We start from the raw sequence: 24,686 nt of genomic DNA on the forward strand, positions 1-24,686 counted from the left end.
GAATTAGCGCAGCGGTAGCCCACGAGACTCGGGCGCGGCAGGCGAGGTGGGGAGGCCTGGCCTTGGCAGCGGTGCCTGCGGGAGCCGCGCGGTGCCTGCCTGCGGCTGGAGCTCGGCCACCCCTGCGCCGTTACTCTTGCTTTTCCTCTGTATTAAACCCATGGAAAAACAGTCTTATTTCCTCCAAATCTCATGCTAACATATTATAGTGATTCTGTGACCTACGGGCATGTCTTTTATAAAGTTTCCATTTTACAATGCATACTTAAACGGGAGATAAAATAACACCCTGATGTTTATCTCGTTTCTTACCGCCAAGGACCACATTCCAAGGCAAAACAAAACCGTCTGCAGGCTTCTGTCCAAAACTCATAGTCCAAAGAGGAATTACAACCTACTGTAACAGTTCAGTCAGACACCTCAGAGGTAACTGCGTTTGTTAACATTTTAAATAAAACTACAGCTATGCTGGACTCCGCTTGGTTTACTTTGACATTTACTTACTAATATGTTTCTACCCTTAATCATTTTTACAGAACCACTACACAGCTATGTGTATTTATTAAAACAAATACTTTCACTATAGAGTGAAGTAACCAGAGTGCGGGAGGAAAAAAAGCCTCTTACGCTGAGAAGGAATAAAACCTATTCAAAATTGGTTTAAGCAAAATCCAGGAATGTGGCACTTAAGCTGCTTCAGAAGCTCAGCTATTCTTATTTTATAGTCACCTCAGGTTCACTGCTACCATTGAAAATGTATGTCTCCATTGCAAGCCCTAGCCCAATAACTCATCCTTTACAAAAAGGTATTGAGCCAGAGCTTAATAACGCTTTGCATCATTTATGGGACACTAGCTCAAGCACGCTGTACTGCTGCGAATCCACTCATTTAGCTAGCTTGGACGACCTAGGCAGACGGGGATGTTGTGCTACTTTATTACAAGCATTAAGGGAAGAATCATTTCCAGAAAAGAGTAGCACCCAGCACGATAAGAGACTAACGGAGCTGCAGCCGTAGCCGGCGGAACAGGCGACGGCTGCGGGGGGACCAGCCCGCTCCCCGCGGCAGGACCACCGCGCTCCTCCGTGCCGTCTCCTCCAGCCTCCGAGGGGCTGGGAGAGGCCCGCTCCTTACGGCGTTTAATTCATTTCCAAGTTTAACCTAAATAATACCAGGACTGAAATCCGGATGCAAGTGCTGCTCTTGCACACACACAATGGATTTGCTAAGTTTGTCGCTGCAGGAAACCTGCTGAAATCAACTACAGTGCTAGCTGCGTATCCTGGTTCTCATCACAGTCCTCCTGAAGTCCCACAAAACAATTTTTAAGCCATCTGTTTACTTTCAAAAGCGATCAGGACACAAACTAAGCAGCTGCACTTGGTACCTAAATCACTTAGGCATGCAGCCCTTTTTAGTCCCTGTCCAAGTTCTTAAAATAGGAGCAAAATGAAAAAGCAAATAGTTTTGGTTACAAACTCGCTTTTCTCATACACTCGGGCCCACGAGTCAAGCCCAGAGCTGGCAAGCAAGGTCAAGATTTGAAAAATCAGGAGCCTAGAGTTTGACTGCTAAATTCATATTTATATTCCTCCGTCACGGACTTATCTTTAAAAGAGCACTGCATCTGGTGGCTTTGCCTGCTTCATAAAGCAGCTGAACACCAGAAATTTACTTTTCTAACACCACAGTAGCAGCTGTGGATATTCAGCATTTGTGAACATCTGATCACACAGACCATATAAGCATGGAGTTAGCACCTGAACTTCGACATTCACTTAAAAAAGTCTCCTATACTGTCCTATTTGTGAAGCAGTAATCGACTAGCCCAAGTGGTTGGTACTGTGTTTAAATCTGGAAGCCTGCTCAAAGAAAGTTTAAAATATATGTTTAAAAATATATATATATATGCTCAAAGTAATGTAGCCATAAATCTGATGCGTCTCTCTCTCACACACACGCATATGTATTTGTGTTATTTCTGTTACTTGTAGAACTGAATTGAAAGATGGCAAAAGACACATCTTTTTAAAGATGCATGTATTCAGCTTGCATAAAACGGAATATAATGAGATTAACTGGGCCAGTTCTCCCTCGAGCACACATGCTATTCAGAATTTACGAACGGCCACATCACCTGCAAATCCAGGCAGCCCAAACATCCCACTCTGACTTCATCCTCCGTGAACCAGCCCTGGCATTTCCCAGAATTACACCTGAGCGCACGCAAACCACAGGCTGCTGCTCGAAGGACCTTTATACTGCAGCCGCGTTAGACACTAAAACACAATCCACTTTTCACATATAACAAACTGTTTAGTGCTATATATAGTCTGAGTTTAATTATAAAAAATTGCTGCCAAACACCTAAATTGACATAAAATAGTCTATGCAGCAAAACATTTTCTTATTTATTTTACACTTAACTATCGGCTCCAAAAAAAATCTAATTTTCAAATTAAATCCAATAAAAATATATAAAAGCCCCAGTGTACAGAAGGAAGACAAATGCAAAAACAAAAATAAATTAATAATCAATTCACTTACTAAGAACCTCAGGGGTGTGTGTGTGTATATATATATATATATATATTTTAAACTGTGCACCTTGAAGCTTAATTTGGAGGTACCCATTAAAATGCAAAGTCAATAAAACCATAACACATTTTTTGGAATAGGCTTAATAAGCCAGAGAGTATTTTAATACAGTGGAGGAGGAAACATGTGTTAATTAAATATATATATATTTATAAAATTAAAATGTATAAATATTATAAAATTTTTTATTTATTAGATATATATATATTATATATTTATAACAGTATTTTATAATAATATAAAATTTTATAATAAAAATTTAATAATAAAATAAAACATGTATATATTTTTAAACATACATGTATGCCAGATACTTCCAGCGTACAGCAATACACTTCTGGCTTTCATTAGATTTCCTTTTTCACATTAATCATGATTTATATAGCTCTGAAGATAAGTTATTCCCAGATATTCAAGCCAACCTTTCTCCTAGTCTAAGAATAACAGAAGGAATAAACACATACAAACAGCGATGATGATGATGATTACTTTCCTAGAATTTATAACCTACCCGATTTGGGACTGAGAGAATCGCACTGCGCGTTATACATGTGCACAAACTCCTGGTGCCGTCGGACGAGCTGCTGCCGGGTGCCGTGGGTGGACAGCCCCTGCTCCTTCAGCTTCTTCCTCAAGTCACGCTCGGAGAGCAAGTTGTAGACAACTTTAGACATAGGCCTCCTTTTGTGACCGGAGCTGCAAAAGCCAGAGGAAACAAACAGCGTATTTTGGTAGGGATTTTTAACTAATACTTTTAGCAAGAACCCAAACATTGACTTTTATTTTTACAGGGTATTTCTTCCACTTCAGATAAGAAATATTTCAAGAATCAGATCAGTCATGAGACACACGCAACAAATTACATGGTGCAGGACACATGCAACAGGTCTAGGACATTTTTTCCATCTAACACAAAGAACATTTTAAAGTGTGTAGAAAACAATCAGTCAAGTCTGATTTTCTTTGGAACACTATGTGAAAATTACTGCTCATGTAACTAGTACTGTGGCAGTTTTTAAACAGCTCCAGCGAAGCCTTCAGAATCGCATCAAACACACTATTCAGCTTTGTTAGGATCAAACCTACGCTCAGTCTGAATTCAGAAAGAAGCGTGCTGCATTCACAGATGCCTGAGGCACATGGGTTTTCCACCTAAATACTGGCTATACCTTACCTGAACTAGTTGATGAGGTTTTAGAAGTTGTTAAACTGCAACCCAGAACGTGAATTAGAAAATTTTCCAGCTTTCTGGACAGATGACTGAGGAAGATAGTCACGTACCTGAGAGCACATCTGTAGCTCCCCTCTAGCAGAAGGACAGTTTGGTAACGCAGAAAGTGACATTAAAGAGAATTAACAGTGCTCAGCATCTAAAACCAAAATTTACTCCCTCACACTGCCTTATGTCAGAAGCAGTCAACTTTCCCGGCACAGTGAGGGAAAATTTCTTAATTACAGGAAACTGCCATAGAAAACTCAAGTCATAGTATAACTTTTGCCATCTAAAACAAGCAGAACAGTTTCTTTATCTCAGCCTTCCCTACCTCTTCTGGTGAAATACAACCAAAGTAGTCAACAAGGTACCAAAATCCATCTACTCCCTCATTCACCTTCAACTTAAATAATCTCTTATTAGTTACAGAAGAGCAGCACTTCGGTAGAGACACTTTTCTTCCTGAAGCAAACTGCAATTAAGCTGCACTGCTCTGAATTACAAAGACGTTAACAGCTTCCTATTGTGAGGGCAAGAGAGTTGAAAATTGTCTTCAGCACTTTTAGCTTATCATGGTGGAAATAACTTCAAAGTTAAAAAAAAGACTTAAGCAAAAGTGGTCATTATTTTAATTAGTTTACTCCCCATGGCCTCTGTATGCACAGGCGGCAAAAAAAGTTGCTTTTCCACAATACTCTTTTTAGGAAAAGAGCCTTTTCAGATTCTTTGGGGAAATATAAAAATCTCATTGAATAATTAAATCTTTTGAAAGTCTGAAGAAGTTTATTGGAATAAACATTACATTTATTGGAATTCATCAGCAGCATGACCTGGAAGACTGGTGACAGCTCTGGGAGCAGACAGCTACATGAAGACCATTCACAACAGTTTTGAATCTTCGCATTTCTCTAGGATGAATGAAAATACAGACTTCTCTGTAAACATACGCTTACCTGTTATAACTCATCCGGTGGCGATCAGGGGAACTAAACAATCAGTTCCACTGAATTACTGCTCAACTGCTAACATAGCATGCCACATGCTCCTGATTTGAGACTAAGCAGAGTTAAAATTCCCCAGAGAAGAACTATAGATGTGCCATTACCAAAACCCAAACAACACTGTCATAAAATAAACACACTGCCAAAGCCACATTTAATGCACAGCAGCCAATCCCTCAGGAGAAGTATTTGCATGATACTATCTTAAGATCCAAGCAGTCCAGCTAAATAAGCAAAATTTTAAATTCTATTAGGGACATGATCTTGATAACAAAGATCTGCCTTTCATTTCTATTAATTAAGAATAGAGGAAACACTAAAAACAACCCCAAGATTAAAATGTAGCATAAGACTTCCTTATTAATATACCACTTATTAATCTTCAAAATCCTTTAACATATAGATTTCATTCTAAGCATGACTGGGCAAAATAAGACCTTTAGCATAAAATTACTACCCAATTCAAGGTTCAGAGGACTTAGAAATGCAAGCATGCAGTAAAACTGCATGCAGCAAAAGTCCTTCACCATCGAAGTCTGATCAGTTAGAAATAACAATGGTCTAAGTTTACACTAGTAAGTGAAAGACAAGAGTCCACAGTTCTGCTGTGAATGGGGCAACGCTAACAAATTCCAAAGCGGGAGGCGTAAAGTCAATGGCATGCATTAATCTTACAAAAACTGAGACCTCAAAGAAACAAGCTTTCCTGGGGGAGCTTAGAAAGAACCACGGCAAGCAGAGTAAGGTGCAATTTCTATCTTTTAACTTGGCACCTAGTGAAGGAATTTTCCTTTGACCCACCTGAATCAGAGGAATGCCCTCCTCCCTCCCCCCCCCCTTTTTTTTTTTTTTTTTAAGTGGCTAATCTTGGCTTCTATAGCTTTAAAACACATTTTATGGAAAGACCAGACTACAGATCCCTTCTCACCAAGTGAAAAGCAGGAATAAATGTTACCTGAATAGAATTTTAATGCTAGTGAGCAGAAATATGATGACAATAATGTACAGACTAGGTTTGGTTACCTATTTAACATCAAACACTTCAAAACATTATGCAGTTTTCTTGCCACTAAAAGCCAAAAAGTAATCCTTTTGGTGATGCACATATCTTTTGAGAGAGGAAGATCACCACTATAATATTTATACAGTGATCTTAAAGTGATTTATATAGCAGGTAACCAACAAACAAACACAATCCACTGTATTAGAACTCATCAACTAGTATTTCTTATTTCAGAGGTACAGAAAAATGTCCAGACGCACTTAAAAGTTTTTAGAGTTAAGCGTCTTACCTTCTGAGGCTGTCCTTCTTCTCTTCTCTTGTCAAGCAGCTATCTAGATGTTTGTTTATATATTGCTCTGGAATAGCAACCCCACAAACAGGGCAATCCACTGAAAGCAAAGGAGAATAATTTTACTAACATGTATGTTAAAGCAAAATCAAGCGTTTTCACATGAAAAGTATTAATTGTTGATTGAAGAAAATGAAAACCCAGACTTCCAGATTTCTTTTTTTAAAGATCTGGCACATCTAACCAGAATCTTCACTCTTAGAAGTTATTTTTACTCCGGAACATTTACTCCCCTTTTTACGTTATATTAGAATGCATCTTTTCTTCTGTGCATAGTCAGATGGAAAGAAATCTCTAACACAAATGTAGAATAACAAACATATTACATAGAAATAAGTATATTTCTGTGACAACTTATCTCGCTTTTATAGTACTTCACTCCTAAATAAAGGAAGTTGTTTTATTCTAATGAGACAGTATAGCACAAACTTTATTCATTTTAACATAATGTTCCCAGTTTATGGCTCTCAAAAGGACTGTCAGTATGAGTCAGTTAACAAAACCTCACAGGAATATGGTGATCCAACCATGCCTCACACTCATTTTTCAGAATAGCTAACTAGATTTTGTGACTTGGTCTCAGAGGCTCAAAAGTGTCCTATAACATGGTCCCACCCAAATCAGAATTCTTCTTGCATCACATTTTCGAGCAGCAAGTATAATGCCACCTGCAAAGACCATCAAAAAACAGTTTTAAACTCTGTCTCTTGCAATTACGTTCTGACAAAAAAGGTCTAACTTTAAATGAACAATATGAGATTAAGAGATCATTTAACCAGCATCTTCTATATTAATATGAAGTCAATTTTAATTAAAAAAAAAAAAAACAAAAACAGGGAAAAACTTGTGAAATGTGGGAGCTGGAGAGACTAATTTGAGACTAATATACACTCATGACACTGATTTGGAATTCCTGATTCCCAAAACATCACATTCCAGTAAGAAATTAAAAAAATAAATAACTGGGACAATAATATTAATACAAATAGCTCTCTGCAGTCTATTGTTGTATTTGAAGTTTACATTTCAATACTTAATGCAGTAGCATATAATACTTGCTAGAAAAACCTTCAGCACTGCCTCACTTTGAGACTCTGGCCTACAGTGTTTGACCAATTTTTTCATTTGTTGAAATAACTTCAGTGTAATACATGCTAGAGGATCTAATAAGGTCATAAAATGTGATCAAGTGCTCAGAGTAAGTGAGGTAAAATTTCATATTGGTTTTAAATTACTGATGTGAGCAAGTCTGCATAGAACTAGAGAACAGATCTTTTGGCTAAGCTGGTGCTATTTTCATACATCTACTTTCCTGGCTGTATTACATTCTTAAGCAATATTTACCCAGCTAATGAATAGATACGAACTTCAGAGTTCCAGTCTACCAAGTTGTTAAATAAAAACTTTAAAGAATAGATAAATATGAACTAAGAGCAATCAATGTTTTACTCCTGTGCGGTCCACTATTTTATATTAATTTAGGTTTTTAATTGACTCAATAGGATGATGTCAGAAGAATGAGGATTCTGTCATTTTATTATAGTTGATTAATTTATTTTGAAACACGAGAATATCCATTTAAACTAATCTTAACACTGTACAATTATGGAAGAATAAAGCAGATTACTTTCTTCTGGAGAGTGTATGAACAAGAACAAAACTGAAACCACGATGGTTTTGATTGTGTACATACCCCTCAAATAACAAGCACACTACAAAATAACTTGCTTTTGATTACTTGTGGATATGAGAGCAGAGTGAACAACGATGTCTGTCTAGCCGTTAAGGGGAAGGAGAAGAGAAAATGACTTCATTTTCCACTGAGTAAATCTATTGTGTAACCATTGTTTTTTCTAGAGTTGTTACTAAAAACAAAGGAATCTGTAACAGTTGAACTCCACTTCTTTGCTTGGCATCAGCCCAAACTTCCTCATCAAGAACATGCTTGTAGCATAGTTGTCTGTCCAACGTAAGCAGTAATTTCACACAAGCATTCAGCCAGGTGAACAAAGCACCGCCTAGTTAAACAGAATGCACCTGAACATGTCAATACTTTAACTGGCAGATCAGAATATTACAGAAAAATGAGATGAATGCCATGTATTGATGGTTCTCTAATGCATACAGCCAACCACTACCAAGGACCCAGGGAAAAGACCAGGACAAAACCAAAAATTAAGCATCTCACCTTTCTTAACTAATTTTGCCACAGATGTAGAAGGTTCTTCATGATTTTTAGCACATTCAGAACTCTTTCCTGATCCCACTTCATTGTCTTTACCACGAGCCTCTGGAGAACTGCTACAAAGGTTACCGTGGTTCTCAGTTTTGCAAACCTTCCCATCTGTTCCTGCAAGTCCATCTGTCTTTGTGGGGGTGCGAACATCCTCCTTTCTCAAGAAACTGTCAATCACTGGTACCTCTTCTTTTTGGCCAGTTTTAACTGGCCAAGCCACAGGACTCCTAACATGGCTTTTGCCAGTTGATCGTCTGCTGCAGGCCAATGGAGAAGAAATCACTGGAGTATCCACGACCAACTGGAACAGCTGCTGTCTAGAAGTGTTCAGAAGGCAACATGCAGTTAGCTACACCTAATAGCATTAACCTTTACTTTGGGAAGAGAAAACAGCTGGAATTAGGCTTTCACTCCAATCCTTCCTCATTCTCCTCCTTGCTAGCAGGCAGGACTTGTGAATTGCCTAGTGCACAGAAACCATGAGCACACCAGCTCAGTGTCACCATACTCTACAGAATCTAAGAATTATTTTCCTGATTTTCAAACAAAATAAATTACATTGTACAACTGTAATAAAACGAGCATCAACACATGGCACACAGTAAGGAACAGGAGTTTTTCGCCCCTACTTGAAGACCGTAGATCAAGTTTCAAGACAGAGTACTGCAAGCAAGGTATAAGCTGTCATACACACTCCTAAAAAACAGAGGTCCGCAGAAAATATTTCCATATTCTTTCTGTCCTTCCTTACTGTTGGTCTCCTTAGTACAGCTGCTCACTGCCCACCCAGCTGAAAGAAATCCCTCTAAAACAATAGCTGAATGCTTGTCGACTCCTGAAATTTGGTGTCAGTCAACCTGGACTATTTGTGTTACATGTTTCATTGATGATCAGCTGGTCTTTCAATACACATCATCAAACACACCTGAAAAATAGATGGTCTTAGATATAGGGTGAATTTCCACACAGCAAATTGCAAACACACTGCAGTAAAAGCAGCTCATCAACATCTTTAAATATACTGGGGAATTTAAAACATGGAAGAAGCTTGTTAACCTATCTTCTATCTGCCTCCCCCTAATTTTAGTACTTCAGAATGATGGTCATGCCAAGTAGTGCAAGCTCTCCATTTTTTTTTTCTCATATAAATTATGGGAAAACATAACCACCCCTTTGAACAGCCCACTTCAGCCTCTAGCAGAACGCATACTGCTTACGCACACATGCTCTTCCCTCCCCTTGCACTTCCCACCCTCCTCATGGCCAGCAAATGGCAAGTAGATGAGAGTTAGACAGAAGTCTCTTTCCAAAGAAATAAACTTTTATTTTATCAGCAGGAATTTGGTGGAAGCAGAAGGCTCATTCTTCTGTCTCACTTTTATTAGTGCTTTTAGCTTTGAGCCAACATGTAGAATTATGAAGTCCGTTGTCCTGCTCAGGCAACTGAAAGTTACCGAAGAACCTACAGATTTTAAAGATGTTTTATTCCTACCCTCCTTATGGGTTTTTGCAGAGTCTTGTTTATTTTGCCACATATTTTATACAAATCCATCTAAAATAAAGTAAGCCAAAGACTGCAGTCTTGGCACGGAGACTGCATAGCAAGGCAGCTGTCTAGACTGTCCGCATACCTTGTGGTTCACTTTCACTCCTGTATCATCATGGGCAGAGGGAAGGTTTTCCCAACCAGTGTCAATGATGGACAAACCACATGTCTTCCAAGCTTATCCACTACTTCTTTGACAAGAATCCTCAACATCCTGAGGGGCACATTCGAGTTCATATCAGCCAGCAGAAGTACACATGCAGGCATTAAACTGCTCCCCTTTAATTCACTGCTCTACCATCCCTTGGCAACCTGCATACACTTCTCTTACCTTCTCATCACCTGTCAAGCTCTCCAAACATGCAGAGCTCGCCCAGCTGTTTTATTAACTTTGTCCCTGGCTTGTTACAGTTCCCATAACCACCACCTGCCAAGCACTAGCCTGCTGCATGGTCAGAAATCCCATCAAAAAAAAAAAAAAAAAGCAATTGTGAAAAAGTTCTACCATGTACAAGCTCTGACAAACTGGAATAGCTTACAAAAAACGGAACATTTTAAAGGAAAAGCACTAACAATAACAAATGGAGGAAAGGGGTTCACCTCTTGAGATGTTCTGTCTCCCCATGCCAAGAGGGGTGGGGGGGTCTCCCCCTCGCTCTCTTTACAGCGGGATAAGAGGAGAGAGGGGGGCAAGAACAAGGATAGCTTCTGAGGATGCTGGAGAGTCCGAGAGCCTCCACACCAAGAGACATGCTACACCTCGCACACGTCTCTCTGTGCCTCCACTCCGCAAGTCCATATTGTGCGACTCACACAGCAGCAGCTCCAAAGCAGCAGGCCCAAAGCTGGACACTCAAAGCAGAGAGCGATAACGGCGATGCTAACTTCTGAGAGGCAAGCCCCTCCTCGTACTGCTGCTTACAGCCGCGCAAAACCTTGGGCATCCCTCAGACATACCTGACACTGCTAACACTGCAAAATCCTTATTCTTCCAGTTCATAGTACTTCAACTTTTTCAAGCACTGGATACCTTCAATACCTTTTTACTCCCACTGTTTAATAAGTGCAGACTATGTTAAAGCCTTGACTTTACTGTTTTGATTATGATGCCATTCACTCCATCTGTGGTGACAAAGCATGCGAAACAAGAACAGCCATGGGATTTGTTTCACTTCTGCCCCTCCTTCAAGCCCCCAAACCATATGACTTCCCAATATATGACAGTATGACCTCCCTGCTCTACTGTGCATACAGCACGGCACAAGATGCCTGATGAGAACATCAGTTACTTGTTTTAAGACATCCCCGTGCTTCACAAATGCAATGAGTTGAAGAGAACGTGGCTTAAATGCTACATTAAAGCACAGTGAGAATGCACCAGTCCCACAACATTCATGCAATAGAAAGGACTGCCCCCAAGACGCAGTGACAGCTCAGGGCCAGTCATCCCATTTCCCGAACTGGGTCCCTGTACGAATGCAAGGGTGTTCACAAGAGGAGCCGCCACAAAGGGGAGAGCAAATACCGATCAGCTGGGCACTAAACAGAGTAAAGCTAAGCTGTGAGCCAACTTCAGGAGAAGAGCACAAGAAGGGGGAGAAGAAGGGCTGGAAAGTTTGAAGTACAGTTCAGCAGTTGGTTGGGGATGCCAGCATAAATGGCTGCATTGCTCCATGCAGAGGGGATGGGAAAGCTCCTAGCAGGAAAAAAAAAGTGTTTCCACAGTTTTTAACTCAGAAAGAGGAAATACTGGTTGAAATAATTTCAATTACTATTCATTTTCTGCAAAAAAAACAACAGGAGACTGTGGGTGACGCATTTACATAACATGCAGAGTGCCACAAAATTATTTCTTACAGCACTTTCACGAAGACACAAAGCCCATGATAAGTCTGAAGTGTAGCTATGCTCTAAGATTTACAGTTGAAGACATTCCAGTGTTGGGTGACTACTGAGAAAACCTATCGATCTTTTAAGATAAAGATTTGTCGTGTCTGGAAAAAAAGTCCTAATTAAGAACTTTCTGTATATATGTATTTGCTTTTAAAAGCTAGATCTGTCACAGCATACCCCGACAATTATACTAGTTTATAATGGGCTCATGGTGGATAAACAGAACTATCAGCTCAGCACACTTAACATTTTGCTGTGGCTATATTCAAACTGGATTCAGAAGCCCAATTTAGAATTTGATTTTACTGGATTACAGGAAAAAACTGATATTTGTCAGTGGCAAGTTATATTAGTCCCAAGACGCTCTGAATTTCTACAGTTCAAACAGCAATTAGCTGAAAACTATGTGTTCTTGTCTGCTCATGCCTAGATAAGGACTGGAAGTTTTTAAGGAGGTTAATTCCATGACTGACACAAATACAGAGTGGTCTAGCTACTGTTGTCATAGGATCAACTTCACGGGAAATTAAAGATTTTATTGAATGGGAACATAAACAGTGTCTTTATGCAGACATGTCCCAGTTCTGCTTCTTGTTTGCTGTTTACAAGGGGTATATTTCATCCTAAAGTATCAGAAAGTTCTGACAGAATAGCCCTGTGCACGGCCCTCAGCAGCAATAACTGGCATGTAGAAGTACCCAATTTTATTAGACAAATACCTTTAAGCAGAAGAACAGTGTAACGTGCTACAGTCTCAGAAGATTTGTCACATCACAGATGGCTGTACTTTGCAGTGGGGTTCCAAAGCAAATCAGTTAGTTGCCTCTTATTCCTAAAATGCTTAGGCAAAATTTAATCCAGTATGAAAGGATAAACTTTTGAACTCGGGGAGGGTAGTTACGGAGGTTACAAGGTGGACTACCCAAATATAAGACCATCCTGCTTCATAGTTAATATTTGTACAAAGGCAGCCAAAATACTGAAATTTCCATTTAGTAAATTTCTCTTCCCGTAACAATTATCGCAATAAAATGTGTTCTGGTGTTACAGAGACACACAAACTGGAAAAACAAAAACAAAAACAAAACAAAACCTATCCTAACAATAAACTACTAATAAAGGGTGTTGTAATCACACCACCAGTCTATAGATAATCTTACAGAGTTATTTCTCACACTGGAGGATAAAGACTTACGAAGAGACTTTCTGAAGAGACTTGAGTTTGGAACAGCATCAATGGAAAGAACTCCAGGACAAGCACATGTTCACTTGTTTGCCAGAACACAAACACACTTTAAATCTCTCTATGTTTTTTTGGTGGGAAAATGCAGAAAAAGCTACTGCTAAATTCAAAAGAGGAAAGAACAGTCACAGACGGGCTTTTCCCAGAAGCCGGTGTGTCGGGAGGAGAGGCCGCGGCTTGGCCCTGCTCGCGATGACATCTAGCGGCTGCACCCAGCCGGAGCCCGGGCTGTCACCCTGAGCAAAGGCCCTAGCAGGTCTGGCGAACGTAGGACAGTCCCATCTACCTTACCTCAGGCTGCCTGATGTTCCCCTTACTAACTGCCACTTCCCTGCCCGCATACCAAACCTGAGCTACTCAGATTTCTTACTGCCCACGGGAATTCTGGTAGTCGCTATTCAAGTACACTTGAAGATTCATTCGTCATTCCAGAGACAAAGACAGAAAAGCCAAGAGAAAGCATGCAATTAATGGAGAAATTCACTGTCTACCATCACTAAATTATAAGGCTTACTTAGAAACTAATTCTGCTGGTAGACCTGAGGACAAAATATTTTGAAAGACTCTGCATTTTGCATGCAACTTTTGAACAATTAACTTTTACCCAGATCACCTATTACATGCCTTTATGAAGTTAACACAAAGTACTATCCACTCGGAAAGGTTTTAGCAGACAGTTTTACCTTACTGGCACAGAAGTGACAATCGCCTCATAGCTCAGGAAGCCCAGTTTAAGCACATGAGTGCCCTTTAAAGACTGAAAGGGGAACCAACAAGATGTCAGTAAGCCCTAACATCCATCATCATAACAGCTGCCCAGTTCTTCCCTTCTGACCCATCCTCTTTAAAGGCTAGCCTGGCTTAGGGCAGGGAGTTACTGCTCTTTTAGTTTGACTATAAATGGACAGTCATTTTGGTACTCTATATGGCACACTTTCTCTACCAGGCATGCTTTAATAAAGGCATGAACATTTTGAAAGCTTTCTTCTTCAGATCCGCAAGACTTGCAAAGAACTTTTCAATGTACTTATTGTCAAGATCCTGGTTCTCATTTTATGGTAAGTTCACATCTCCCTTGCCCAAGGAGCTGTGAAGTAGAGAAAGTAGGCAGGAATGTAATGCTTCTGCATAAATACATTTAGGGGAAAGGAGGGTAGATGCCATTCTTCCTGGGAAAAGCTCACACAGGACAGTTGTAAACGTACTGAAGGACAAGTTCCCCCCTGGAAATTCCTCCTACAGTTCTCCTGGAAGTTTATCAGTGTATTAGAAATGACACTACCTGCTCTCAGAGTGCTGTAAGAGTAGATATATTTCTTCCTACGACTCACTAGCTGACAAGTAGCTGACAAGTAACCCCGATCAGGAAACTAAGATATAACCTTGAAAGTAAAAACATGTTTTTCTTCCCTGTGTATAGTAAGAAAAACAAAAAACCAAACGGATCATTTTCGGCAGCAACCAGTTTTCTATTTATGTAACTAGAATTCTAACTTCCATTTCTACATTTTTGTGATTATGTGATGCAGAAACTGACAATTTTCACCATAATAATTTCTTTATTTATAGACAACAAAATTAATTTCAGAACAACCCCAAAAGTTTACACTTCATACTATTTTGGAAGCCACTGTTCTTATGGCAGCTGGCAAAACTCAGTATTGCTCATGCACTCCACAACTTACTCTCATGACCCGAGGAAAGATTGCTCTGCTCCCCTTACAGGAGCCGATGGGCTACAACTGGCCCAACAAGGCAACGCGTGTCCTTAGCACATTCGTTGCTCAGTATGTTGGTGTGTACTTGAACACAACACAGGCCAAGGTAAATCCAGGCCTGTTCAAGCCTATTTGAAACTGCTCCCTCTACCTTTTCACGCAGAATACAACATTAACAGGCACAGCTCCATAATGAATGCCACAGGCATCTTCACTGTTGCTGGGAAAGCTTGGAGTCTGCAACTTCCACTGGAAGAAAAGCAGGATTCACAATGCAACAGCCACTGAGCTAAACGGAGCATGAATTATCATGAAGGCTCCGATTCTGCAAACACAGCACAAGCCAAACACTGAACGTAAGCATACATGGCAGGAGCATTCAGGACTATTCAGAAGGATTTCCACTCCCCTGCACACACTGACCTTGGTGCACAGTTTTTATTTTGCTAACTGTACTGGCAACATTAACATTTTCTTTCCCTACAGGCCTGATTTAAGAAACATGTTTGCATTTTGTTACACGCTGAAAAGATTTAAGGCCTAATTTTCATAAATGCTAAACCATCTGAGGCTCATAATCAAGGGAGCAAGGACTTGAGGAGCTCAGCACATTTCAAAAATCAAACCCTGCCGTTTGGGTTTGTTTTGGGGAGGTCCAAAAGGAAACGCAGAAGAGGAGGACGTGAGGGGATGGGACAGAAGGTCTGTCCTCTACTAGCTTCTCTAGTCCAGAACCCACTAACACCTTAGAGTTTAAGGACACCCAAAACACTCCCCAGGCAGGTAATACCCCCTCTGAACACAGGGGCACCTGCACAGTAAATGCAACATCAGGCTAGAAGAGATCAACAACTGAAGGTACTTTTGCAACAGCACTCGCCTCACAAGCAGTCTCCCAGCTCCTCCGCTCAATTTCAGCGGCTGTGGCAGTGTATCCAACTGAAAGGTTACACAAGAGGAATTATTAAGCCCCATCTCAAGTTGGGAAAATAAAGCACATCTCTTCTAGGTCCATAAAAACATTCACGAAACGGCAAATCTTGAGGCAGAGCAGCTTTCATTCTTGCTCTCAACGCACATCTCCAAGAGCTTGGCATAGCACCAACTTAAATTCCATACACTTGAGTTACTATTTAAAGTTACATCTGTAAAAAAATGCACATTTACAAAAACTCTATTTTCCTACCACCTCAGAACTGAAGCTGTGAAAAATGAGGGGAAACTTTAGTGGCATTGAACAGCACAGCCTCCATCCATCTTCACCAGAATTCAAAGAGCTGAACATTAAAAAAGTTAAATAAAAAATAGAAGAGGAGAAGTTATTTTCATATAGATGATGGAGCTGGAAAACACCAAGCAGAAAAAGGCTTTCCAAGGCTTTGAAAAATTAGATACTCAAAGAAAGAGCTGATACTTTTTATAGGAGCATGGTCACATCACGGAACAAAGATAGCAAAGTCAATCGCTTCTACTGGCTTCAGTTTTTACCATTTTAATACACTTATCTCTAAACAATCTGATGGCATTTTACTTCATTAAAAATTATATTAAAAAATTCTTTGGGCAATCTAAGTGTTCTTCCAAATAAAATCTTGAACAGAAATTCTGTCTCTCTCTTACCTAGAGGTTGTTTATCCCTTTTCAATTAAAATACTTTCAGAAGTCTATTTGCATACTTTATGCCATAAGAAACCATAAAGTGAGTCTTCATAGAGAAACACTCATATCACAGAAAATATGAGGAATTCACTGAAGCTGTTGATCAGCCAAGAACAGTATTTAATACACATATTCCACAAGTAATTACTTTCTCAAAACAAAGGAGTCTCTTTTTTGCCCTCCGTGGATGCTTAAGACACAAACACATTTTCAAAGCTGTTCAAATGTTTACCAGGTTAACTGAGGACACTACAGTTTTAGGTTTATTGATCTAAATCTATGCTGAGAAATTGATTGAACTCCAAGTCACAAGAGGAAAGATTAAACTACCCTGACTGGTAAGATTTATACTGATCCATTAAAGCAGTCAAAAAATATTAACATTTAAGGTTCAATATCATAATGGATCCGAGTCAGCAGTACTTGTTCCCTAAAAAATTAGATGCTACCAAAAAAAATAGTAATCCATTTATCATTAAGAAGCACTAAAGACAGTGCAAGCTAAAATACTGGAATTGTAGAATTTCAATTCTTCAAACAAAATCAATTAAATCTAGTAGCAGTCATATAGAAGATTAGCTCTTCATCACAGAAATACTCTGTCAAGAAACAAAGCCATAAAATGAACTAGGCTTCCTATCATTTATGAAGCCAAGAATTTCATTGATTTCAAGCTCCAAGCTCATTTCAGAAGAAAAGATAAGAGTGTATGTCTCCCACAACCACAGGAATACCTATAAAATACCCAGCAAATCACAGAGCTGCTTCTAACCAAAAGTAAACATACCATTAATACAAGAAATCTCATACCACTACTGCAGTAAGCATTTATCAAGTTATGCTCATTTTGTCATTCCTGTCTTTAGGGCCACTTTTTGTACCCAATAACTATAACAGTAGGGTTACTATGAAAAAATTCCAGTAACAAATCTTAAGATAACACCTTTATGATTATTTCACTGATTTTTAATTATACAATTAAGTTTTCAAAACACATTACCTGGTCAGATATTCCATGCACCCTACAATTAGCATATTCTCATGGCATTTAGGCTTTGGCAAATAAACTGTCTTCATCATATCATTTATTATTAAAATACAGATGTTAACAGAGTCAATATTTTTTTATCTTCGCTAACACTGAGTGTAAGTTTTTAAGCACGAAACACTAACACTGGATATTGCACAAAATATGAATACAAATTACATTACACCCTCCCTTCTAACTGCCAAACCAGATGTAGTATTCATAAAAGCACAGTATACCTTGCAGAATTAAAGCTTTTAACTAGTTCATCTAATGTCCGGTTATTTTTCAGGTCAGATTCCGAGACTGCCTATTAAAAAAAAAAGAGGCAAAAAATAAGTAAGACACAGCAAAACGGTAAGCAAACAGATATTTGTTTCTTGGATATGTACTTCAGCCTCCACCACCCTGAATTGATAGTTGAATGAAGATGCATAAAGTTTAAGCATTTTTTCCCTGAAAAAAATGTGTCACACTAAAACACCTGCCTGCTGACTCATAGGCAATAGATATAAAACAAAGCATAAAGCTAAAGCTACAAAATCCAGTATACCTAGTGTCTAGCAATGCCTTTTTGTAGCCTACTTCGAACCATTTTGAAAGCTGAAACAAGAATACCATGAATGTGGTAAGAACTTTAAGCAACAAGGAATGAAAACACATGAAGGGAAGTGTTATTTTTTGAATGCTTATAGAATAAAAGCATGAATTATAAGGTGGCTTTTTGCATTCAATTTATTTTTTGTTAACAGAATTCCTGATTTTTCTCTCTCTTGCTGTTTCTCTTTCCTCTTCTTTTGTCATTCCAAAGCTCTTATTACTCTCGCTCCATTCTTCCTTCTTACTCCATCAATCCCTGGGATTTCTGAGAAGGCAGTAGCAAAGTGTACTCTCCAGAAATGTACACCAAGAAGCCTGCATTTGTCTAAATGTTTAAAAATAGATCTGTTCTCCAGTCTTCCGAGCTACTCTGATCCATGCTTTAGAAATATGGAAGAAAATTAGTTCCATTTTGCCAATACTTTTGAAGTATTGTCCACTGTTTTTAGGCAGCCTACCATTTTCGCAAGTTCAATAAAACCCAATTGGCTTACAATGAAGAGCTAGATCAGGGCCTAGAACAAACTGCAAAGGCCTTCAAGTCAGATCATAGGCAGTTAAAAACATTAGGGTTATCACTCTTTCATTACATTATGTTCACAACTGATTTCTTTCAAAACAAACTTTTCCAAATTCTCTTCCATCTCATCCATTCAATTCCAAATACACAGGTGAGGGGGCAACACACAAGTTTGTATTGGCCACATATATTTTCTCAAAAGCTTTTTCACTGATCTTAAACTCTAAACCAAATTCAACCCAATGGCAAGTGTTTGAAAAACAGCCATAATTTGAGTGCTGATGTGCCCTCCCGTGAAATTTTCACTAATTAGGTGTCTACAATGTCATTTGATTTCAGAAACGGTTGCTATTATGTGCCTTTGAAAACTCAGGCCATTCAATCATGGAAAATTTAAGTGCTTACATTTTAGCAGTAAATGTTTTAAATGCTGGCTTATATAAACAAAACAAGAGGCAATTCTACATGTTTAGAGTCAGATTTTACACACAGCTCTGAGCCAAAACCCAATTTTGATTCTCTATCTACTTCCTCTGCCTATGGTGACAGAACAGTAGCTCTGAGAGAGGAGAATTTCAATTGTAAGAGCATCACACCTTGTGCAAACAGACTTTTTTCCCCGCTGAAAAGGAAACGTAGTAAGGTATGACAAAAATTAATTATTTAGCATAGTCCAAAAGGAAAGGGTCTTGAAATTTGCCAAAAACAAACAAATATGGGACAGACACCACACTTACCACACAGCATGTTGGACACTGAGTTTTGTAGGACAAAAACTTGCGTATACAAAGTGAACAATCTGGAAAAAGGAAATATATGGTTTTCAACAGGCATTCTTCCAAATGCAATTCAACGCAATGCTTGTTAGCATATTTTCTCTTTCTACAATACACGCAAACTATTCCACAATACATGAATACTGAAAACATACCATTTTCCCACAGAATTAAGATCAGTCTTGTAGGAGACAGTAATAATGTATCTTATACAAGCATTTTTCAACATCTGATCTCAGTCTCTCTGAGAAAGGCAGACGCTCATTTTTCTTTCATTAATCCAAGGCTAGAAGCTCTTAGCCTGCTACTACCACTGAAAGTGGAAGAGGTGCACTGGTCTACGGCAGTGGAGTTCACTGCCCTGGCCCCCCTTCCTTTTATTAATATTGACTAACCTTGTCAGATCACTTTCATTTTCCCGCACAGCCCCAGGCAAACTCTCCATCCCCACTTTATCCCAGATGTTTCTTTCCCTTTCCGAAAATATCAACCTATTACTGAGGAAAAAGGCTAAGGAAGATGGACAACAGCACTGGAATGCTAATGCAGATAAGGCTCAAATGCTTCCCAGTAAAAGCAAATCATATCATCATCACAGGAGGCTTCCATAGCTTCTTTGTTGAGATATACCCTAAGTTTCATTTTGTCTCAGGAAATTCCTGAGAATTCCTTGTTTTACTTTCTGTACTTATTTATGAGCTTTCATAACCACTTCAAGATATTAAGAAATGAAAGTTTCAGTACCCTGCAGCAAAACAGACATTCCCTTACTAGTTCTCTACTGCTCAGTTTCAGCACTTATGCACCAATACCACAACTAATCAACGGTCACCTAGCCAGATATATTTCAAAAACCCTCCCTGAAGATGTCTGAGAAGCAGCAGGAGCTTTAATACAGTAATTCAACAGTTACACCTGCAAACACATCCAAATGCTCAAGAACTGCATTATAAAATATGTTGTGATATGGGGGAAATCCATATAAAAAGAAATAATCTTTAACTGTATGAATATGAATCAACATAATGGATCTGGGCTGCCAACGTTTGAAAATCACTCATCTTCAGTAAGCAGGGGGATTGATTTACCTTTGCAGCCATCACTACTCACACGTAGGTGTGAGCACAGTCAGGGATAATAAATCACATAAGCTCTTAGTCTTAACGTTTGCGTATAAGGCTTCTTCTGGGCATGTGGAGAGTAGACAAAGGCCTCACACTTCCCTGTCCCAGCTCCCTTCTTTCCCACTCAACTCTTCTTCCTATGGGAGAAACAGCCCAGCCACAGCCAGGTCTCAGCCTGCACTCTTGAGGCAACAAAATAAATTTCTGTCTACTACAGACTCTGTGCGTACATGAGGAATTAAGTGGTGCCACAAAGCTCACTTTCATCTGCACTGACAGACCAAAACCATCTGTAAAATTGAATCCATGAAACTAATTATAACGCTTGGCTGCAGCCACTGTATTTCAGTATACACAGAAAGGAAGAGAATCCCAAAATATTAATCTAATCTGAGAAACACCACTGGATGCTTAAATGAAAGTGACTGAGTAGAAATAAACAAAGCATCGCCAGCAAAAAATCCACTCCAAGTTTATACTTGAAGGAGCAAGGCTGAGAGAACAAAGAGGAGTAAGACAGGCTTGGCCCCAGGACATTACAAACCTCTGCAAGGAGCGAGAAGAGCCAGCAGTGCCACAACTTACACAGCACACAGCGAGACCTCTAAGTGTACAGGTAGCTCCGAAACCTGTTTAGCTAGAAACAAACTAGTAAGTTCAACAAAGATTTAAAGAAAGAGAAATCCTGAATGACAGAAAATAGCTCCCCACAAGAGCTACAGATGTTTCTGCATGAGTAAGTCAAACAGACCGACGTTCCTCTGCCCACTTTCCAAGCTGCCGTGGACACAGGTAAGGACCGCACAGCGGCACTCGCGCTGAGCTGTGCTTGGATGAAGGCTCCGACTTGGGAACGCTGCTGATTCGCAGGGGGCTGATGCGGTCGGTAACTCTTCCCAGGGCCCAGCTCAGCCCCTTGCTGGAGGTTACCATCCCGGTAGCAGCAGCGCGTGGATCAGAGCTATCCCTCAGCAACTGCATGCCACAGTCACTGGTTCGTTTAAGCTGTTCAGATTCCTCAGGAGAGACAGCACATTTTAATACTCCCACTACAAGTGGTAATGACCACCAGGCAATGAAAAGCACATCTGGTGGTAATCATCTCTTAAACCACTTCAATGTAAATTGGTTCCACTTGTGAGATGAGTTCTAGGATAAAAACCAGAAAGGCAGAGCATACCAGCTCATGCAAGGGGCCAGACAACTTAGCTTTACAGGTGTGAAGCAGCCATTTAGTGCCAGGACAGAAATTCAGGTCTGACTGCCTCAGTCCATGCCACATTAATGAATCAGTCAGTCACATCTGACTGAAAGTATATGAAGTCTCTGGGTCAAAATTCACCTTCACCCTGGACAGATATCCATATTATAAAAGACATTCATCTTCAGATGCTTTTGTTATGTGAAAGAAATAAGAATGGCATCACTAAAGAAACAATCTGAAGCACTGCAAAAATTCATCAGCTGCTGTCAACAGAACTATTAAATACTACCAGTCATCCAAGAACAAGCAAAGGGAGAGGAATTTTAAATGCTGTGGATGCAAACAGATTACAGAGATGGCTAGAAGGACTGCAATAGATCACTAAAAAAACGAAAAACAAAAACAGGAAAAAATCCTGCAAGCAAATGCAAATGTATTTCATCTTCACCTATGTGTAAGTAACCACTTATTTAATAGAAGAGAGTTTTTCTTCCCTGCAGTTGTTCAATTTCAATGTATTGAAGAGATTACACAGATATAACAGAGTAGGAAATACTTAAAGAAATCCTGATTTCTAGTAGAAAACTTAGGCTTGCTGCAAACAGGGAGGAAAAGAAATCAAATATATAATCTGTGAAATACAATAAGGGAGACAAATTCTTATACATTTAAGGGCCTTTGAATTGAGCTGTGTCACAGGCAGGCTAGTAACACCAGGTACTGTAAATAATTTCCAGTGCTTCTTCCACTGTTTCCAATTCCTTGTAGTTTTGCCAAGCTAAACTAAATCTCATTGCCAAACTAAATGTAAGACAGTATCACAGTTTCTGAATGAAACAATCACAAGCATTTATTTTAATGTGAGAAAAGGCAATATACTTTCCCTTAATCTGACTTCCAGTAAACCACTGTGTTACCACCTTCCAATAGATTTCAGCCTGAAGCAGACAGTGTGGCTTGGAAAATTCCAGCTCATAATACTCACTGCTCTCTGCCATACAGCTTTAAGTTGTGCTTCTACCTCAAGATTTTATGAAAGACATTTAAATGAAGGATTCTAGGAACAGATGGGATTTAAATTAATCCAGACAATATGTGTTTGTATCATCAGAAGAACAGAGGTTGCATCCAAATTGCAAGTGAAAAAGTTGGTGGCCACTTCACAGCTCTCATCCAAAAGAGGTCCTCTGCAACATCTCACAGGCAAACTTCTTTGCTGACTAAATTGTAAAGGAAATTAAGGGTCAATAGCCTCTGCACTACACTCCAGTAAATAATAAATGGTCAAATGATGACTTGTCTATGAAACGTAAAGGAGAAAATTTACAAAGACATTCTTCAGTGGCTTTCTGTCACACAGACAAGGTGCAAGGGGATTTTGTTAACCCATAATAAAAACCACAAGGTCATTCTCCAGTCCTATGTTTTCTGGGAAAGATATATGAGGACAGAACTATCCAATCAATAGTCTATACACCTTCTTTGGCCTTCCCTTTTTGCCCTAATCTGTCAACTGAATGACAAATTAGGCAAAACTGGAGTCATAAGGCCAAGATACACTATTATCACAGCCACTCCTGAACTCCTTGGAATAAATGGGAAGGTGCAAACTAAATGAATACAACCTTAATTCTACATTTCACAAAGACAGCGGGAAAAATGAATTCATTATCCATTTGGTGACTTGCCACAAAATGATTATCTTGACTCCTATTCTAGAGCCACTTGAAAGTCTAACTTTTACTAAAACTCAGTTGCAACCACCCAAGTCAACACAAATGTTTTGGGTGATCTTCCATAAAATACAATGTGAATCACGGGACAGCAAGCACAGATTTACAATGAAAAGGAAGTAACAGTTCCTCATTCACTTCTATGAACAAAAAATAATAGGCAACTACAAGAGATAGTAGGATGAAATGAGTCAAGCAACAGCAACAAATTTACATAGCGCTTTCGGTACGAGAAGTAATCATGCTTCCCCAAACCGTACTTACAGTTATGCGAACACTGCGGAATGATCATTGCAATATTGAAGTAATCAAAACATATCCCACAGCGCAACAAGTCATCCACCGCCTGAAACGGGAAAACAGAGGTCACTTAAAGGGTCACTGCAAGATTTCTTGGGAACTGCAAACCAGCAGACACCCACTTCCAACCGCTTAAAGACTTGCGCACTACATTCTTAAGTAACACAGATCAAAACACATCAGCTGCAGCACGGAATGCAATGGCTGGGGGTTATTATTTATGCTGAAAACAGATAAAACGGCAGATTCTTGCGAAGTCCCGCCGAGCACAGGGAGCAGCGAGGCCCCGCCGGGGCCGGCAGGGGACCGGGCCCGCCCCCGCGCCCAGCACGCTGGCACCGCCGGGCTGCTTCGCCGACCTGCGCCGTCAGCCGCGACACCGGCCGGCGGCGCCCCCCCGCCCCGACGCCCCCCCGGGCTCCCCCCGGCCATTTTGGCTGCCCCCCTCGGCCGCCATGTCACCCTCCCCGCGGGGCGCAGGCCCGGCGCCGCTCCGCCCTCACGCACCTTCAGAGGGGCCAGGCTGGGCGGCCACGGCGGCTCGGGCAGCGGCAGCGCCAGCACCGCGGCGGCCATGACGGCGCGGAGCGGCCCGACCCGGCTCGGCCCAGACTCCGCCGCGGGCGGCGCGGCCGCCGCCGAGTCCAAATCCCCCGCGCTCCGCGCTCCGCGCCCCGGGGCGGCCGCGCGCTTCCGCCGCCGCGCAGGCTGCTGGGAGCTGTAGTCCGCGGGGGCGGGCCCGACCGCCCCGTAGCCCGCCTCCACGGTCCGCCGCCGCGCAGCCTGCCGGGAGCTGTAGTCCACGGGCATCCGCCGCGCGGGCTGCTGGGAGCTGTAGTCCGCAGGCCTCCGCTGCGCAGGCGCAGTGTGGGGGTGGGCTCGCTCCGCGCCCGGTGCCGCGGCCCGGCCCGGCGGCCATTGCGGCCGCAGCGTGTAACCGTC

General features: G+C 40.6%; 1 protein-coding gene across 2 annotated transcripts in view; it reads right to left on the reverse strand.

Moving 5' to 3' along the window:
- RAD18 (RAD18 E3 ubiquitin protein ligase) overlaps positions 1 to 24,475 on the reverse strand; it is a 62,471-nt gene extending 37,996 nt beyond the window's left edge. The window contains exons 1-7 of one of the 2 annotated variants that reach the window (XM_026099643.2): positions 24,252 to 24,475; positions 23,709 to 23,790; positions 19,345 to 19,406; positions 17,727 to 17,797; positions 8,354 to 8,718; positions 6,106 to 6,205; positions 3,111 to 3,295 (exon numbers count right to left, since the gene is read on the reverse strand). In XM_026099643.2, coding sequence (XP_025955428.2) covers positions 3,111 to 3,295; positions 6,106 to 6,205; positions 8,354 to 8,718; positions 17,727 to 17,797; positions 19,345 to 19,406; positions 23,709 to 23,790; positions 24,252 to 24,320 — 934 coding nt within the window. In that variant the 5' untranslated portion in view covers positions 24,321 to 24,475. The remainder of the gene's footprint in view (positions 1 to 3,110; positions 3,296 to 6,105; positions 6,206 to 8,353; positions 8,719 to 17,726; positions 17,798 to 19,344; positions 19,407 to 23,708; positions 23,791 to 24,251) is intronic. The other variant, XM_026099642.2, reaches the window with a different exon arrangement.
- Between the last annotated feature and the right edge of the window lie 211 nt (positions 24,476 to 24,686).

This window comes from Dromaius novaehollandiae, chromosome 12 (genome assembly GCF_036370855.1).
Source record: "Dromaius novaehollandiae isolate bDroNov1 chromosome 12, bDroNov1.hap1, whole genome shotgun sequence".
NCBI classification, from domain to species: domain Eukaryota; kingdom Metazoa; phylum Chordata; class Aves; order Casuariiformes; family Dromaiidae; genus Dromaius; species Dromaius novaehollandiae.